The following is a 16,232-nucleotide window of genomic DNA, read 5'->3' on the forward strand; positions in this document are numbered from 1 at the left end:
CACACACACACACACACACACACACACAGACACACACACACACACACAGACACACACACACACAGACACACACACACACAGCCATACATACGCTCACGCAAACACATATATGCATAGCGCACTTACGCCCAACCACACGCACATGCACACACACACACACCTGCAATGACATTCTTGGAGAGCAGGTGTTTGTTCAGAAGGTTGCGTAACCTCACACTGGGGCTGGTTTGAAGGGTAATTGGAGTCTGGAAAACAAAACACCAAACAGGGGAATAATTAACAATGAACACAAAAATTAATACCACGAGCAGTGATAACGGGGTCCAAGCAGAAAGAAACATTTGGATCCTTGTTGCGTATTTAAAATTTTTTAATACTCTGCTTGAACCCTTTAAGAAGATTTGAACCCTCAATCTCTGGATTAAGAAAGGAATGTCTTACCTCTTAACTACCATGACTGATGTATGGGCGAGTGTGTACGGTATGTGTTTGGTCACAGTTTGTTCTAGACTCAGATCCTTTCCCGTCTTTTCGAGCCGATGTGTGTATGTGTGTCTGTGTGTGTGTGTGCAATATATATATGTGTGTGTGTGTGTGTGTGTGTGTGTGTGTGTATGTGTGTGTGTGTGTGTGTGTGTGTGTGTGTGTGTGTATGTGTGTGTATGTGTGTGTGTGTGTGGACTCACATCCTTTGCGGTCTTGTCGATCAGATGACAGTTCCAGATCCAGTTCCTCTTCAAGTGGGCGTAAAACTCAGAGTCCAGACCACCCGCCCCGAGACCGTCACCAGGGGTAACGCCATCGTCTACGACGTGACGGCTCCGACTGTAGTGAAACAAGTGCACCAATATAAAAAGAAATAAAATCACACATAGCGAACAAAGATACCAACAAAATTGTCATACATGATTGATTGAGTGTGTGTGTGTGTGTGTGTGTACTAACGGAAGTGTGTGTGTGTGTGTGTGTACTAACGGAAGTGTGTGTGTGTGTGTGTGTACTAACGGAAGTGTGTGTGTGTGTGTGTACACTAACGGAAGTGTGTGTGTGTGTGTGTGTACTAACCGAAGTGTATGTGTGTGTGTACTAACGGAAGTGTGTGTGTGTGTACTAACGGAAGTGTGTGTGTGTGTACTAACGGAAGTGTGTGTGTGTGTACTAACGGAAGTGTGTGTGTGTGTGTGTGTGTGTGTGTGTACTAACGGAAGTGTGTGTGTGTGTGTGTACTAACGGAAGTGTGTGTGTGTGTGTGTGTGTGTACTAACGGAAGTGTGTGTGTGTGTGTGTGTGTGTACTAACGGAAGTGTGTGTGTGTGTGTGTGTGTGTGTGTGTGTGTGTGTGTACTAACGGAAGTGTGTGTGTGTGTGTGTGTGTGTGTACTAATGGAAGTGTGTGTGTGTGTACTAACGGAAGTGTATGTGTGTGTACACTAACGGAAGTGTGTGTGTGTGTGTACTAACGGAAGTGTGTGTGTGTGTGTACTAACGGAAGTGTGTGTGTGTGTGTACTAACGGAAGTGTGTGTGTGTGTGTGTGCACTAACGGAGGTGTGTGTGTGTGTGTGTACTAACGGAAGTGTGTGTATGTGTGTGTGTGTGTGCACTAACGGAAGTGTGTGTGTGTGTGTGTGTACTAACGGAAGTGTGTGTGTGTGTACTAACGGAAGTGTGTGTGTACTAACGGAAGTGTGTGTGTGTGTGTACTAACGGAAGTGTGTGTGTGTGTGTACTAACGGAAGTGTGTGTGTGTGTACACTAACGGAAGTGTGTGTGTGTGTACACTAACGGAAGTGTGTGTGTGTGTACTAACGGAAGTGTGTGTGTGTGCTAACGGAAGTGTGTGTGTGTGTACACTAACGGAAGTGTGTGTGTGTGTGTGTGTGTGTACTAACGGAAGTGTGTGGCGAATCCGTGGGTATTTGTGCGGGTCTGGCTTCTCTCTCTCCACTGCGTTCTCTCCCTCCGTAGCGTGGAGACGAATCAGACCTAAAGGAAGAGAAGTAAGTGTAAGCGTAAGGAAACTAGAACTTACAAAAAAAATATTTTTAAACACTGCACGGGGTGGTGGTGGTTGTTACCTAGTGGTGTGTTGAGGCACACGCACAGCAGGTCGAACCAGTAGCTGTCCACGTCCTGCGCGGCGAGGAAGTGGTAGCGGCGACGCTCGAAGGGCCGAGGACTCTTAGCCAGGTTATAGTGGGGCTCGCACGTGGTGGTGTCGGTGATGGTGGCGTAACGTTTCATGTACACAAACATCTGAAACAACAACAACAACAAGAACAACAACAAGTAAGGCAACTTGCAGAAATATATATAGCTGTACATATTTTGTTTCAAAAACAGTGGCAATATATCTCAAGGTCTACATTTTCTTTCTTTGTCCTAGTTTCAATAAATATATTTCCAAAGTGATTAAAATGGCAAAATATGTAACATACATTGGACTTGCAGAATAAAAAACACAGTCTAAAAACAAAGCTGGTGCATTGACTTATGACTGACTTGGGGTCAGTAATTACAACTTAAAGTTTAAAACACTTCGCAGCAGCACCTGATCTTTCTCCTGAAACTTCTCCATGGGGCCGAACTGCATCAGGCCCATGCTGCAGAGCCGATCTAAACTCTCGTAGAAGCTGAACACATACTTCCTGTAGACAAAAAGGACAAAACACAGAACACTCATTTATTATACATGTACCGCACCAAGAATGACCTCAGTTACATACAACTGGCAATTATAGAACGGTATGGTATATATCGGCCAAATTGTTATTTCGAACATCGGTATAGGTCGAGAAATTTCGATTTCAAATGGTGCAGCCCGATAACAGACAGGGCAAGAGCCACACAAGCAGGCCGATGCTTTATTAATCCAAAGGCACTTTAAGCTCAGACTCAAGTCACTTGCATGTGGGGATGAATTATTGGAGAGAAGATGCACAATCCTTGAGGAGGGAGAGTGAGTGGGGGTGGTGGTAGCGTATTGGCTAAGCAGCTGGGTTAGCATGCAGTAGCCGGAAAAGTTGTGGGTTGGGTTTTCCGGCTTCCACCATTGTGCCCATAATCAAGGCATTTAACCTTAGGGGGCTCCTGAGACAATGGCCCTTGTGATATAATTAAGATATGTAAGTTTTAATCATAATGGAGTATGTTACTGCTGAGACTTTGGATAAAAGTGTCAAAGTGCCAAATTAACACATGTAAAGTGAGTACCGTTTGAAGAGCAGCTGTCTCTTCATGGCCGAGGGCAGGAATCTGACCAGGTAGTGCTTCTTCACCGGGTCGTTCACATACTCCTCCAGACCGTCAACCTGCAGCACAATCAGACAGAGTCATCGAATACTATGAGTACACAAAGACAGTCCACAAAGACATACTGATAAAGACAATATGTGTGAAGGCTAGTACTGTATCATATGTGTGATATGTTTGTGTGTGTGTGTGTGTGTGTGTGTGTGTGTGTGTGTGCGCGTGTGCATACCTTGTAGCTGATGTGGATGATCTGGATGAGAAGGGAGAGCGGTAGGCTGATGAGGATGTCACTGGTCAGGGCCCATCCAGGCCCAAACTCCTTATGCACTGGGAGAGGAGGCACGTAGCGCTTCCAGTTGATCTCATCGACATAGACTGGGGGAGAAGGAGAGGGAGAGAAAAAGAGAGAGGGAGGGAGGGAAGGAGGGAGGGAAAGAAAGATAGAGGGAAAGGAAGAGGGGGAGAGAGACAGAGAGAGGGGGGTGTTATATTTTTCACTTACAGTGAAAGCAAAAGCATACACTCTTAAAACGAATGTGTTGTCCCTATCTGGATACAGAGATGTGTTAAAAAGCAACGCAAGTTGTGTTGTTTTCAACGTAAGTTGTGTTATTTTCAATACTTATTGTGTAACAAATAAAAAAAGGAAACAACACAAACTGTGTTGACACAAAGATGTGTTAAAAACAACGCTAGTTGTTGAGTAAGAGTGAAAAAAAACAACAACTAGCGTTGTTAAAAACAACGCTAGTTGTTGTTTTTAACCCATTAATTTTGAGAGTGTACTTAAATATTATAATAAGTTATTATACTGCTCTTCACACTGCTAGTAGAGCGCTCCATTGACTGGAATGTGATTTCCCAACGTTCTATTGCAAAATGAATTCATGTAATAACCTCTGAAACATATAATTACCACGTTCAATAGCAACAAATTTCATGCTTCTGATTTACATCTTTCATATCACTCCGCAAGTAGTCCCGTGTCCCGTCACTTCTTGCAATGGAACTTCATTCAAAAGTGAAAGTAGACGGTAGATCAGCTGTGTTCTAAAGAATGGTTGATTCAAGTTCAGCGTGGGTTGCGAACTATTTGTTTCTCAGCAAAAGCCACGACAAAACAATAACAAATAAATGTAGAGATATCATGTGGAGCTTTTTTTTTTCATTTTGGCAAGTAGCCATATAATAAGCGGGATAATGTATGAAACGCCGGTCATTATCAGTAAAATATGTCTCTTAACCCATTCGTGCTGGATGCTGCACGACGCAACATTCTATCTCCCTCCTGTTGCTGCATAGAGCAACATTGACTCTCCCACTGGTTGCTGCGTAGCGCAGCATGCTTTTTATTCCATGTTTCTAGATGTGCAGAGGCTTAGATAGTAAGGTTTTGGTAGACGTTGACAATTCTTAGTATTTTTTCAGAAAACTCTCAGGAAATAAGGTTATTTAGTCTAGAATGCCATAGGATTCTATAGGCGTTTTTAGCAGGCATTTCAGGAGTAAATGGGTTAAGGGAACTGGAATGGCAAGACCTCTCCGCTGGCACGTCGGAGGAGTCCGGTTCGCCCTGTCGGGACTTACCGTATTTTCCCGATAACGACCAGTGTTCCACACATTATCCCTTACATACTGAAGTAACTTGACCTTTCCCCCAAAGCATTTCTGTAAGGGCAGAGGCTGTTTATGGAGAGCCGGTTCACTTCTTATTACCTGCAATCTGTTGCAGTTCCGCTAAGGGCGATCATGAGCCAGTGCAAAAACAATGGGGTCTATGGAGCTAGACGGCTAAATTTGTCTCTTTCACCTGATTGTCATTGAGAAATCTCAGATTTGATTGTAGCTTTTGCAAGTTCAACATGGATTATAGGCTGAAAATTGAATAAACGAGTACTTATGTCCTTTCAATTTCTTACAAGTTGGCCATAACACAGTAGAATTCTGCTTATGAATGACGTTTGAAAGGCTTTTTAGAACAAATAAGTGAGCAGTGTGCATCTTTGCCCACCCTTTCGAATGCAACATTCAAATTTCTAGACAAAAAATTATATTCCGAGAAGTGGATTTTGAGAAGTGGATTTTGAGGGGTGGATTTTGAGGGGTACAGCTCCATAGACCTCAATTCATTCTGAATAAACTGCAACCAGTTCAGAAACCGTAAGTTTCCCAAGAGTGAACATTCTCTCCTTATTAGACAATCTCTAGTAAGGGCTAGCTTTGCCACTTACCACGCATGTGCTCACTTGCTGCTTCCTGTTCACCTGATGTCGCATCCTGTTCCTGCAAAAGCGTGCTCGACGGCGCAGCTTCCTGGGTGCCCATATCCGTTTTCTGTGCGTTCACCTCCACTTCCGGTCCCAGCCCTGATGTTCCAGCCATCACTTCCTGTGCATTTTTATTCACTTCCTGGTCAGACGCGTTGGCCTCGGGACTGCGGAACGGGCTGAGCGGGTGTCCGTACACCACGTACCAGATGAAGGTGTGGACCATCCTCAAGCGTGGCATCTTGGGCTGGAAGCCAAGAGCTCGACCATAGCCAGGGACTAGGACAGAAACAAATACACGAGGAGTCAAGGAGTATGTAGTTATATGCTTCTATACAATAACTGTAACAATATCGTTAAAATGGTTGAAACGTATCCTTTTAAGTATAGCTACACTTACTGTAACTAAACAACAGCATCCATATCACAGATAACGATAATGACATGAACAAGTGGAGTCAATGAGTATGTATGTAGTAGTATGCTTGTAAAAAGCCGTCCACACTGCCAACGGTAAAACTGATAACAGTAAAAACGGTAAAAAGGTAATTTCTTAACGAAAGAAAAAAAAAGAAAAAAAGATGAGAGAGAGGAGTAGAGCAGTGGTTCAGCTGTCTGACCTACGGCGGGCCGGAAGTCGGTGAGGGGCATGATGCCCATCTTCTGGTCCAGCTTGTGGGGTTTTGGCGGCGGCTTGGTCGGTTCCTTCTTCTCCTGCTTCTTCTCGTCGTGGGTCCGCAGCCTGGAACACAGCAGGAGGAGGAGGAGGAGGAGGAGGAGGAGGGGGAGGGGGGAATGAACCTTCAGGCAACACTGCGCACAGGAGCACTGTGACACTTGTTTTTGCTATTGATGGGAAACTAGTCTTGTGTGTGTGTGTGTGTGTGTGTGTGTGTGTGTGTGTGTGTCTCACCTGAGGGAGGAGTAGGACCCAGAGATGCGGAAGCGGACCTGTTCTATAGCACTCTTGATCAGCGGGTCATCAGGGGTGATGGAGGGATGGACCACAAACTCCACCTGAGAGAGAGAGGGAGAGAGAAAAGAGAGAGAGAGGGAGAGAGAGAGGGTGATGGGAGGCAAAGAGGAGAACAAGAACGAATGAAATGAAAGAAGCACAACAGGAGAAAGAGAGAAAGAAAACCTAATGACGGGGAGAAAAGGTGAGCTCGTGGACACGGTGTTTCTACGTAGTGTATGTGTGACTGTGTGTGTGTGTGTGTGTGTTTCTACATAGTGAGTGTGTCTGTGTAGTGTGTGTGCGTGTTTGTCTATGTAGTGTGTGTGGTGCGTGCGTGCGTGTTTTGTGTTTGTGTGTGTTTGTGTGTGTGTGTGTGTGTGTGTGCGTGCGTGCGTGTGTGTGCATGTGTGCATGCGTATGTTTGTGTGTGCGTGTACCCGTTTGCTGATGCCGTCCTGTATAATGGTGGTCCTGTAGAGGCGGAGCTGCCCCTCGCGAGACAGACTCCTGACGAGCCTCACGATGCTCTTCTTACACACCCTGGTGCTCACGCCGTCCGCCCTCTCTGATTCAATTAGCATTTTCTGCAGGCTAACACACACACACACAAACAACATAATCAACAAACAGTTGCAAACAGCTCTTCAATAGGCACATACACAGAAACCCCAGAGTCAGGTATTAAGGTATTAAATTGATCTTGAAGGTACACACAGTGTGTGTGTGTGTGTGTGTGTGTGTGTGATTCTCACGTGAAGATATTCTCGATGATCTTGAGGTTGCGGACTGTCTCGATGATGATGTTCTTGCGTTTGAGGAGCCGGTAGGTCACTTTCTTATTCTGTATTCGACGACTGCCCTTGTCAGGCAGTTTCTGTTCCCAACACAATATAAAACATATTCATAATTATTTAACTATTAATAATTTTTATAATAATTCATTAATTTATATTAATTAGTAATGTGTTATTATATAGGAATGTTTAAATACAAAATGCTGTTTATCTTTAAAAATTCTGATAATATAATACTGTATATTGTTATTCTGTGCTTCACATTGCTCAGGATAAAAAGGGTGTGCCAAGCAAGTATAACCATAAACATAAATAAAACGTTGAAATAATAAAACGTTGAAATAATAAAACGTTGAAATAATAAAACGTTTTTACATTCTGCACATAGATTGCATGACGTACGTTTAAAGGCCACAGATAATGTGTTTCCTAGTGTGAACCATTACTTTGACATGCAATAACTGACAATGTGACACCAACCATTTTAGGCTCAAGCACCTCCTCCACAAGTGTGATGCTCTCGCCAGGAGATGGTAATTGGCTGAAGCTGTGAACGGGGGTGGGAACAGTGGCAGCAGAAGTGTCCATAATGAGGTCTGATTGGTCAAACTCCTCAGCCGCTACCTCTTGCTCCAAATACGCCAGGGTTTCGTCACCAACCAGATTGATAGAGGGGGGCGGAGTCTTATCTGGAGGAAACAAAAAGTCCAAACTGGATTATATAATATTTGCGTTTATGTCTGTGTGCGCGTGTGTGTGTGTGTGTGTGTGTGTGTGTGTGTGTGTGTGAGAGAGAGAGAGCGAGTGAAAGTTTGATAGATTGTCTGAGTGTGTATTTGTGTGTATGAGAGAGTGAAAATGAGTGTGTGCACGGAAGGGAAAGAGATAGTATGTGCAAGCTTGTGTCTGTGCGTGTGACAGAGAGACCGAGAGAAACAGAGAGAAACAGAGAGACAGAGAGAAAGAGAATAACAACATGAGAGAGAGAACGAGAGAGAGAGAAAGAAAGAGTGAAAGAGAGAGAGTGCAGTGTTTCCCCTAGAAATGTTTCCAGCAGCGGTGCTGTTGATCGTAGGAAGCCTAGGTATGTTAGCAACACAGGGCTTTAAAGCATTGCCTGTATAACAAACAAAAACGAAACAATGCGTGGAATTTATCTGGGAATAGGCTACTGAAGGTAGGGGCGAGCTATCTCGCTGGCGTGTTTAATTTGGTTCCTTGGTTAACATAATGTAGGCTACGTTGTTTTTGCACAAAATTGCGTCTGCTAATAAACTTAAACATAAACACAAACAAGCGTGATCTCCTGTGGAATCCCTGACTGCGCCTTCAACGTTAGCCTACTATTATTTGTTGATATGAAACCTGAACGAACGGCAGCTGTTCCTGAAGTTCACTTGCGTCTGTTTTTTTTTTTTAATTAGGCAACTTTTTTTGCAGTGGCGCTTGAATTCCAGGAGCGGCGCTGTGCCGCTGATGAATACAATGTAGGGGAAACACTGGTTAATATATACTGTAAGCTAGGTTGGTTACGCTTTTTGCACAAAATTGCGTCTGCTAATACATATAAACATAAACAAATGTGATTTCCTGTGAAATCCCTGACTGCGTCTTTCACGTTATTATTTTCACGGTATTATTTCTTGACATCAAACCTGGAGAGGAACGAACGTCGGCTGTTCCCGTAGTTCACTTGTGTGTTTTTTTTTATTGTTATTATTAGGCTACGATTCACATGCATTTTTGCGGCGGCGCTCAAATTCTAGCAGCGGTCCTGAATGTACGGAAAACACTGGAGTTGGAGTGAGAGTGAGACAGAGAAAGAGGGAGAGAAAGAAAGAGAAAGGGAGAGAGAGAGAGAAAGACAGAGGGGAGAAAGAGAGATGGAGAGAGGGAAAGAGAGAGGGAATGAAAGTGAGACAGAGAGAGAGAAAGAGGGAGAGAGAGAGAGAAAGAGAAAGAAAGAGAAAGAGGGAGACAAATAAAGAGAAAGAGAGGGAGTAAGAGAGAAAGAAAGAGAGAGGGAGAGGGTATGAGAGTGAGACAGAGAGAAAGAGAGATGAAGAGAGAGGGAAAGAGAGAGAGGGAATGAAAGTGAGACAGAGAGAGAGAAAGAGAGATGGAGAGAGAGGGAAAGAGAGAGAGGGAGTAAGAGAGAAAGAAAGAGAGTGAGAGAGAGAAAGAAAGAAAGCAATGTAATCTACTCACCCCTCTGTGGGGTAGAGGGCCTGGCATGAGCGAAGCTGAGTTTGGTCTGTTTCAGGTGGCCTGGAGTCCCCTCAGTACCCTCTGTGTCCACAGTCTGGTCCAGTGCCGCCTTCTTGCCCTTCCCCTTCCCCTTCCCCTTCCCCTTCACTGACCCCTTCGCTGTCTTTTGCCCCTTCTTCCTGCCCGCCGGCTCCACATCCTTCACCGCCCCCATCTCCTCCTCCTGAGGCTCCGGTTCTGGTTCTGGAACCCCATGCGGTTCTCGTTCCTGCTCTGCGTCTGGTGCGAGCTCCTTTCCCCTTTGCCCCGAGCCCACATCCTCCTCCTCCTGCGTCGCCTCCGCCTCCTCATTCGGTCGCGACGTCGACGCTGCCGCCGGCGACACCTTCTTGCGTTTGGCCGCGGGGGGTTTGGGTGTGGCCAGTGTGGCCGTGGCAGGTGTGGGCGTGGCCTGTGTGGGCGTGGCGGGTGTGTGAGCGTGTTCCCCGGCGGTGGCGGTGGTGGCGGTGGTGCCGTAGAGCTGCAGGCTGCGCTCCTTCTCCTTGGTGTACCGCTTCTTGAGCTCGCTCTGCTCCACAAACTGCTTGCTGATGTACTTGGTGGTGCGCTGGCGGCCCTCGTCCTCCATGAAACCCTGCGTGGAGGAGGAGGAGGAGGAGGAGGAGGAAGAGGAGGAGGAGGAAGAGGAGGAGATTCATTTTGGAAGATAAGGTCTTTTTGTGCCTAGGTGTGTGTGTGTTTGTGCGTGCATGTTTTTTTTGTTGTGCCTATGTGTGTGTGTGTGTGTGTGTGTGTGTGTGTGTGTGTGTGTGTGTGTGTGTGTGTGTGTGTGTGTGTGTGTGTGTGTGTGTGTGTGTGTGTGTGTGTGTGTGTGTGTGTGTGTGTGTGTGTGCGTGCATGTGTGTGTGCGTGCATGACAGTGAGAGAGGTTTAGAGTACCTGACCGTGTGTGTGTGTGTGTTATGTGTGCATTTGTCTGCAGGTCTGTAGGGACAGACTGTGTATGGGTGTGTCTAAATGTGTGTGTGTGTGTGTGTGTGTGTGTGTGTGTGTGTGTGTGTGTGTGTGTGTGTGTGTGTGTTATGTGTGCATGTCTCTTCAGGTGTGTAGGGACAGAGTGTGTATGAGTGTGTCTAAACGTGTGTGGGTGTGTATGTAAAAGTTAGCTGAAATACATTTCCTTCATATCATTTTCATGTCTGTATGTGTTCTCTTAGTCCCCTCATTCCCAGACCCCTGAGTCCCAACGGACCCTCTGGACTCCGCCCCTACTTTGATCATGTCGTTCCTGTCCAACAGTCTGCAGATCATGCGACCCTCCAGCTTGCCGATGTTCAGACGCTTCCTGAGCTCACTCTGAGAGATGCCTTTGGTCCCGGCATTTACCACTGTATCAGCCAATCACAGCACAGGGGACAGCAACATCAGAAAACATCCACAGAACATGATTGGTCAAGAACGTGTCAGTTGCAGTGGCCTCTAGCACTTGATAGCTAACAGCTGGGAACCATAGCTAATAATTGATCAAACCAAACAAATTATAACTTGTATAGTTTTAACTAATTAAAACAAAGAGTGTGGCCTTAAATAAATCAAAGTTACCAGAATTCTGCTCTGAAGACTTTTGAGGCCATGTCACTTGTAAAGGTCTATAACCTATACATGATCTCAAACATAAACGTCTATCTATCTGTGGCACCTTTTGAAAATGTCAAAACCCTGTTCACCATTAATGTGTCTCTTTGTTTTTGTTGGCCCTGAGTCTAGCAAACATGTAACCAGATGAGAGCAGATATAAACAATATAATGTACAAGATTAGATACTGCTGACATGTAGACATGGCTAAAAAAAGACAACGTGTGCAAACAGACCAATCTCGTAAGCATAAGAGGCCACATCCTTCTCCACGTCCCGGCCCTCAGCGATCACATGCCGTCCGTCATTATCGTCATCGTCGTTGTCTTCATCATCGTCGTCCTCCTTCTTCTTCCCATAAGGCTTGAGGAGCTTGAGGCAACGCACCATTATGTCAGTTCCTGTCAAAACCACCAATCAGATGTCATACGTTCAGCAGGAATGGAGAAAAAAAAAATACTTAATGAAAGTATAGTCAACTGAAGAATGACCCACAAGAAGGAATGTCAATACCACTGGCAAGCACAGAAATGCAAATGTTCCTCCCACATTTGTGATAAACCAAAAACATAATACAACATCATACACTTTTAAAGTATATATTTTTGGGCTTTATGCCTTTAATGATCGGACAGTGGAGAGTGACAGGAAGTGAATGGGAGAGAGAGCAGGGGTGGGATCCGGAAAGGACCACGGGGCGGGAATCGAACCCGGGTCGCCGGCATACGGTGCAGGTGCTCCAGCCAAATGCGCCACAGCTGGGGCCAACATCATACACTTTTAAACCTAGTAATTGTACATACGGTAATAATTTCTCACAGATATAATCACTATTGTCTACCACAAACACAATAAAATAAAATGCTGCAGAGTTCCATTGACATAAATGGACCTTTCCAGCGTTCGGAGGTCCGATATGTCCGATTCCTGTGTGTGTGTGTGTGTGTGTGTGTGTGTGTGTGTGTGTGTGTATTTGCCCTGCTGGGACCTATTTCCCAATAATGCCCAGTGGACAATACATTAGACCTGTGAGACTGAGCTAACTTGCCGACTGATATAGTATAAGTATAGATAGTTATTTTGATCCCGTGAGGGAAATTTGGTCTCTACATTTATCCCAATCCGTGAATTAGTGAAACACACACAGCACACAGTGAACACATAGTGAGGTGAAGCACACACTAACCCGAAGCAGTGAGCTGCCTGCTACAGCGGCGCTCGGGAAGCAGTGAGGGGTTAGGTGCCTTGCTCAAGGACACTTCAGCTGTGGATGTGGGCATGGGAGAGCAGTGCTCAACCACTTCCCCCGCCCACATTTTTCCTACTGGTTGGGGATCGAACCGGCATCCCTTCGGTTTCAAGCCCGAAGCCCTAACCAGTAGGCCACAGCTGCCTCTGTAAAGCCTTTTGTCTGTTTGTTGTTACATAGAGCTTTCCTCGGATCGGATCGGATCGGATCGGATCGAAATCGGATAAGCAGCAGAGGGAGCTTGATGAACGTTGTCTGCAGTGTAAACGTGTTGTGATAGGTCAGCGGGCAGTTCCACGTACCCTTCTTGGACTTGATGGCCCCGGCGCCGGGGGTGATCTGGTGCAGAGGCAGACTGATGACTTCCACCAGCTTGGCCGCCGCCATGTAGTGGTAGACACGCTTAAAGGTGCGCTCAGACACATGCTGCCCATGGGATGGGTAGGGGAGGGTGGGAATCGGGAGGTGGATGGATGGATGAATGGATGGATGGATGGATAGGTGGATGGATAGGTGGATGGATGGATGGATGGATAGGTGGATGGATGGGTGGATGAATGGGTGGATGAATGGGTGGATGGATAGATGAATGGATGGATGGATGAATGGATGGATGGATAGGTGGATGGATGGGTGGATGAATGGATGGATGGATAGATGAATGGATGAATGGATGGATGGATGAATGGGTGGATAGATGAATAGATGAATGGATAGGTGGATGGATGGGTGGATAGATGAATGGATGAATGGATGGGTGGATGGACAGATGGACGAAGATAAAGAAAGAGAAAGTTCATGAGAAAGAGACAGAATAAAGGTCAGAGAATATAGAAGCATGGAGGGGGGGGGAGGTTGGGGTCAAAATATTTCCATATCCTTTTTAATATGTTTTTCACCAAGAGAGACATAAATGAAGTCAGATAATAAAAAAAAAACACACCAGTAGGAAGTAGGAATATAACACACACACTTACACACACACCCTTGAGAGAACACGCACCCAGCTCAGTCCCAGAAAGAAAACGCCGGTAAAAAAACATCTGGACTCTTACCAGTTGATGTCGGAGTTTGAGCATGATGCCAATATTGTTGGGCGAGGAGGAGAGGATGTTAGATGTGCACTCCATGAGGATGTCATACTTGCCCCTCCTACGACGAACGAACAACAAGATCACATACCACTGACTTGTGGTGGCTGTTGTATCCGACACACAGTACTGGTCATTGCGTGCACCATCTCTGGTTATGGTTGAGGCATGAGCCACTTATTGAGCCAGCAGTATTCTCCTAAACCCTGAAGTTGCTGTAGAACAAAAAATTGTCTACTGTTCTAAACCACTGCTCTCTCTTCTCTCTCACATACTGTATACACACATTCACTGTCTTGCTCTCTATCTCTCACACTCTCTCTTGCTCTCTCACACACTCTTTCATTCTCTCTCTCTCTCACACTCACTCTCTCTCTCTCTCTCTCTCTCTCTCTCTCTCTCTCTCTCTCTCTCTCTCTCTCTCTCTCTCTCTCTCTCTCTCTCTCTCTCTCTCTCTATATATATATATATATATATATATGTCCACGTGTCCACGTGGACCCCCCCCCCAACCCTCTCCTGGCTCACCTGTCCACGTGGAAACGGTTGAGCAGCAGCAGGATGGAGCACTGCTGCCCCCCGTTGGCCATACGGATGACGTGCGTCTGCATGGTGATCATCTTGTTCCTGTCCAGGGACCGACGCAAGTAGTGCATCTTCCTCGCGTCCACCCTGTGGAGAGACAGAGAACGAGAGAGAGAGAGAGAGAGAGATAGAGAAAAAAACAAAGAGAGAGATAATGAGAGAGAGAGAGAGAGAGAGAGAGAGAGAGAGAGAGAGAAAGAATGCAAAACAGAGCTCATCATCATACACAACATTACATGGATATTCCACATCAAAAGATACATCTCATATATTCAACAGTAATGTGGGAATAGGACAACAAATCCAAACCGATCCCTTACACTGAAGAAGAGGGAAGAAGAAGCAGAAGTAGATGAGGAGGAAGATGACGAAGAAGACGAAGAAGAAGAAGATAAGGAAGATGGAGAAGACATAGAGGAAGATGATGATGAGGAAGAAAATGACAAAGAAGTAGATGATGAGGAAGAAGAAGAAGAAGAAGAAGAAGAAGAAGAAGAAGAAGAAGAAGAAGATGATGAGGAAGAAGAAGAAGAAGAAGAAGAAGAAGATGATGATGAGGAAGAAGAAGAAGAAGAAGAAGATGATGATGAGGAAGAAGAAGCGGCTCACTTGAATGTGTTGGAGTGCAGGTCTCTCTGCAGCTCCCCCTGCCACCGTGCTCTGCCAAGCCGCTCCAGGATGCAGTAGGACGTGTCCGTGAGCTTCAGCTCGGGGTCCCCCTCAGGACCAATCAGAGTACGGTACCGGACCGCCTGTGACGCCACGGCAACCAGCTTCTCGCCCCACCTGAAAACATGGCAGTAACAGAGGTTTGCTGGAGAACCAACTAGAGAAGAGAGAACGCAAGAGGTTCTAGAGATGTTTACTGGTGATATGTTCAAGAAAGCATGAATGAGTTATCTTTCTGATATTAATGTAGTCTGTCTGTGGAACAATCACCTTAACTTAAAGTTAACCTTCAGAGTTCACATACAGAAAAGAAAAATATATTTCAAATAAACTGTATTTCACTGTCGAACCCTAATCCTAAAATCTGTGTACCTGTCCGGCTATAGTGAGCTCTAGTCCAACTGTTTAGTTCATGCTTAACAAAGTAACTGCTAAATAGGACACTGCCTCTTACTTTGAAACCATTTGCTCCAGCGTGAGGATGGGGGTGAAGTTGTCCTGCCGTATTTTACTTGTGATGTCTTTCCGCTCCTTGAAATACAGGCAAGAGCCCTGAATTCCATCTTTGTTGTCTTGGATAACATGAACAGGATAGACTGCGTCATCTGCGTCAAGAGTAAGCCGCCGAATTTCTTGAATGCCAGTCTCCGGATCAATCTCTGCGAACCTACAAAGAAAGACTGATATATTAATTTTTCAACCTACTCACAAATATATCCATATGGTTTTACTACGACATAGCAAAATGAGTTTTGCCATTAAGCTGTTACATTTAATTTAACATTACAGAATAAGAGCCATCAAGTCGTTCTCTCTTGTTAGCTACCCAGCTGTCAGTGAAACCTTACCGGTCCGTCAACACGATCGGTTTCCTGGCTTGAGGAAGTTCATAGAAACTGATCTCTGGGTTGCAGACCAGGCACCTCCACAGGTATTCCTTGGTGGGTGGATCTAAGGTGAGGCTAAATTGGGGGATTCTGTTTTCCAGCCTCGTCCATAGTGCGTTTACACTTATCCCATCCAAACCCTCAAGTGCAACTTCATCAACAACACACTCCAAGGCGTCCATTTTTTCTAGGTTATCGTAGCATCCGCGGGCCCTGAAATTAGAGTACTTTCATAGTGGCTATGATTTAAGAGATACCGTTTAACCATTTACGATTAAATTACTTTACAGACACTTACAGCTGGCTAACTAATCTAGGCATGCAGCTTCAACTTTGACCCTTGACGACTGCCTTGACGCTCAAAAACCACCGAGATTTCACCAATTAAAACGCGACACTGCCACCTACCCTTTAGGAATGGTACTACTGTTGATCAACCCAAATTCCTGTCTACACTGGCCCTGCACGGGCCCCAAAGTTTCCTGGGATTTACTCCCACACACTCACTATTGACAACTGCATGTAGAAAGGACTCTACTCTCTACCTCCCAGTCTTAAGGCATACCCCCACTATGCCATCAGTACTGATATTCGACACATTTTCATTCACGATTTAAGTATGTTAAGATTAAGATAT

General features: G+C 45.4%; 1 protein-coding gene across 1 annotated transcript in view; it reads right to left on the reverse strand.

The window, feature by feature from the left end:
• gtf3c1 (general transcription factor IIIC subunit 1) overlaps positions 1-15,921 on the reverse strand; it is a 29,313-nt gene extending 13,392 nt beyond the window's left edge. Inside the window, exons 1-22 of the mRNA XM_076279501.1 lie at positions 15,557-15,921; positions 15,163-15,375; positions 14,649-14,825; positions 13,983-14,126; positions 13,419-13,515; positions 12,666-12,789; positions 11,351-11,515; positions 10,751-10,866; positions 9,479-10,112; positions 7,751-7,959; positions 7,229-7,350; positions 6,914-7,067; positions 6,432-6,535; positions 6,139-6,260; positions 5,483-5,797; positions 3,481-3,626; positions 3,213-3,310; positions 2,551-2,647; positions 2,078-2,255; positions 1,892-1,985; positions 687-825; positions 161-245 (exon numbers count right to left, since the gene is read on the reverse strand). Of these exons, the coding sequence (XP_076135616.1) occupies positions 161-245; positions 687-825; positions 1,892-1,985; positions 2,078-2,255; positions 2,551-2,647; positions 3,213-3,310; positions 3,481-3,626; positions 5,483-5,797; positions 6,139-6,260; positions 6,432-6,535; positions 6,914-7,067; positions 7,229-7,350; positions 7,751-7,959; positions 9,479-10,112; positions 10,751-10,866; positions 11,351-11,515; positions 12,666-12,789; positions 13,419-13,515; positions 13,983-14,126; positions 14,649-14,825; positions 15,163-15,375; positions 15,557-15,777 (3,754 nt within the window). The 5' untranslated portion in view covers positions 15,778-15,921. The remainder of the gene's footprint in view (positions 1-160; positions 246-686; positions 826-1,891; positions 1,986-2,077; positions 2,256-2,550; positions 2,648-3,212; positions 3,311-3,480; positions 3,627-5,482; positions 5,798-6,138; positions 6,261-6,431; positions 6,536-6,913; positions 7,068-7,228; positions 7,351-7,750; positions 7,960-9,478; positions 10,113-10,750; positions 10,867-11,350; positions 11,516-12,665; positions 12,790-13,418; positions 13,516-13,982; positions 14,127-14,648; positions 14,826-15,162; positions 15,376-15,556) is intronic.
• Positions 15,922-16,232: the final 311 nt, after the last annotated feature.

This window comes from Alosa pseudoharengus, unplaced genomic scaffold (genome assembly GCF_046254945.1).
Source record: "Alosa pseudoharengus isolate Yale_2024_CS ecotype anadromous, Long Island Sound unplaced genomic scaffold, YU_APseudo_1.1 YU_APseudo_1.1_scf_1, whole genome shotgun sequence".
Taxonomy (NCBI): Eukaryota; Metazoa; Chordata; class Actinopteri; order Clupeiformes; family Clupeidae; genus Alosa; species Alosa pseudoharengus.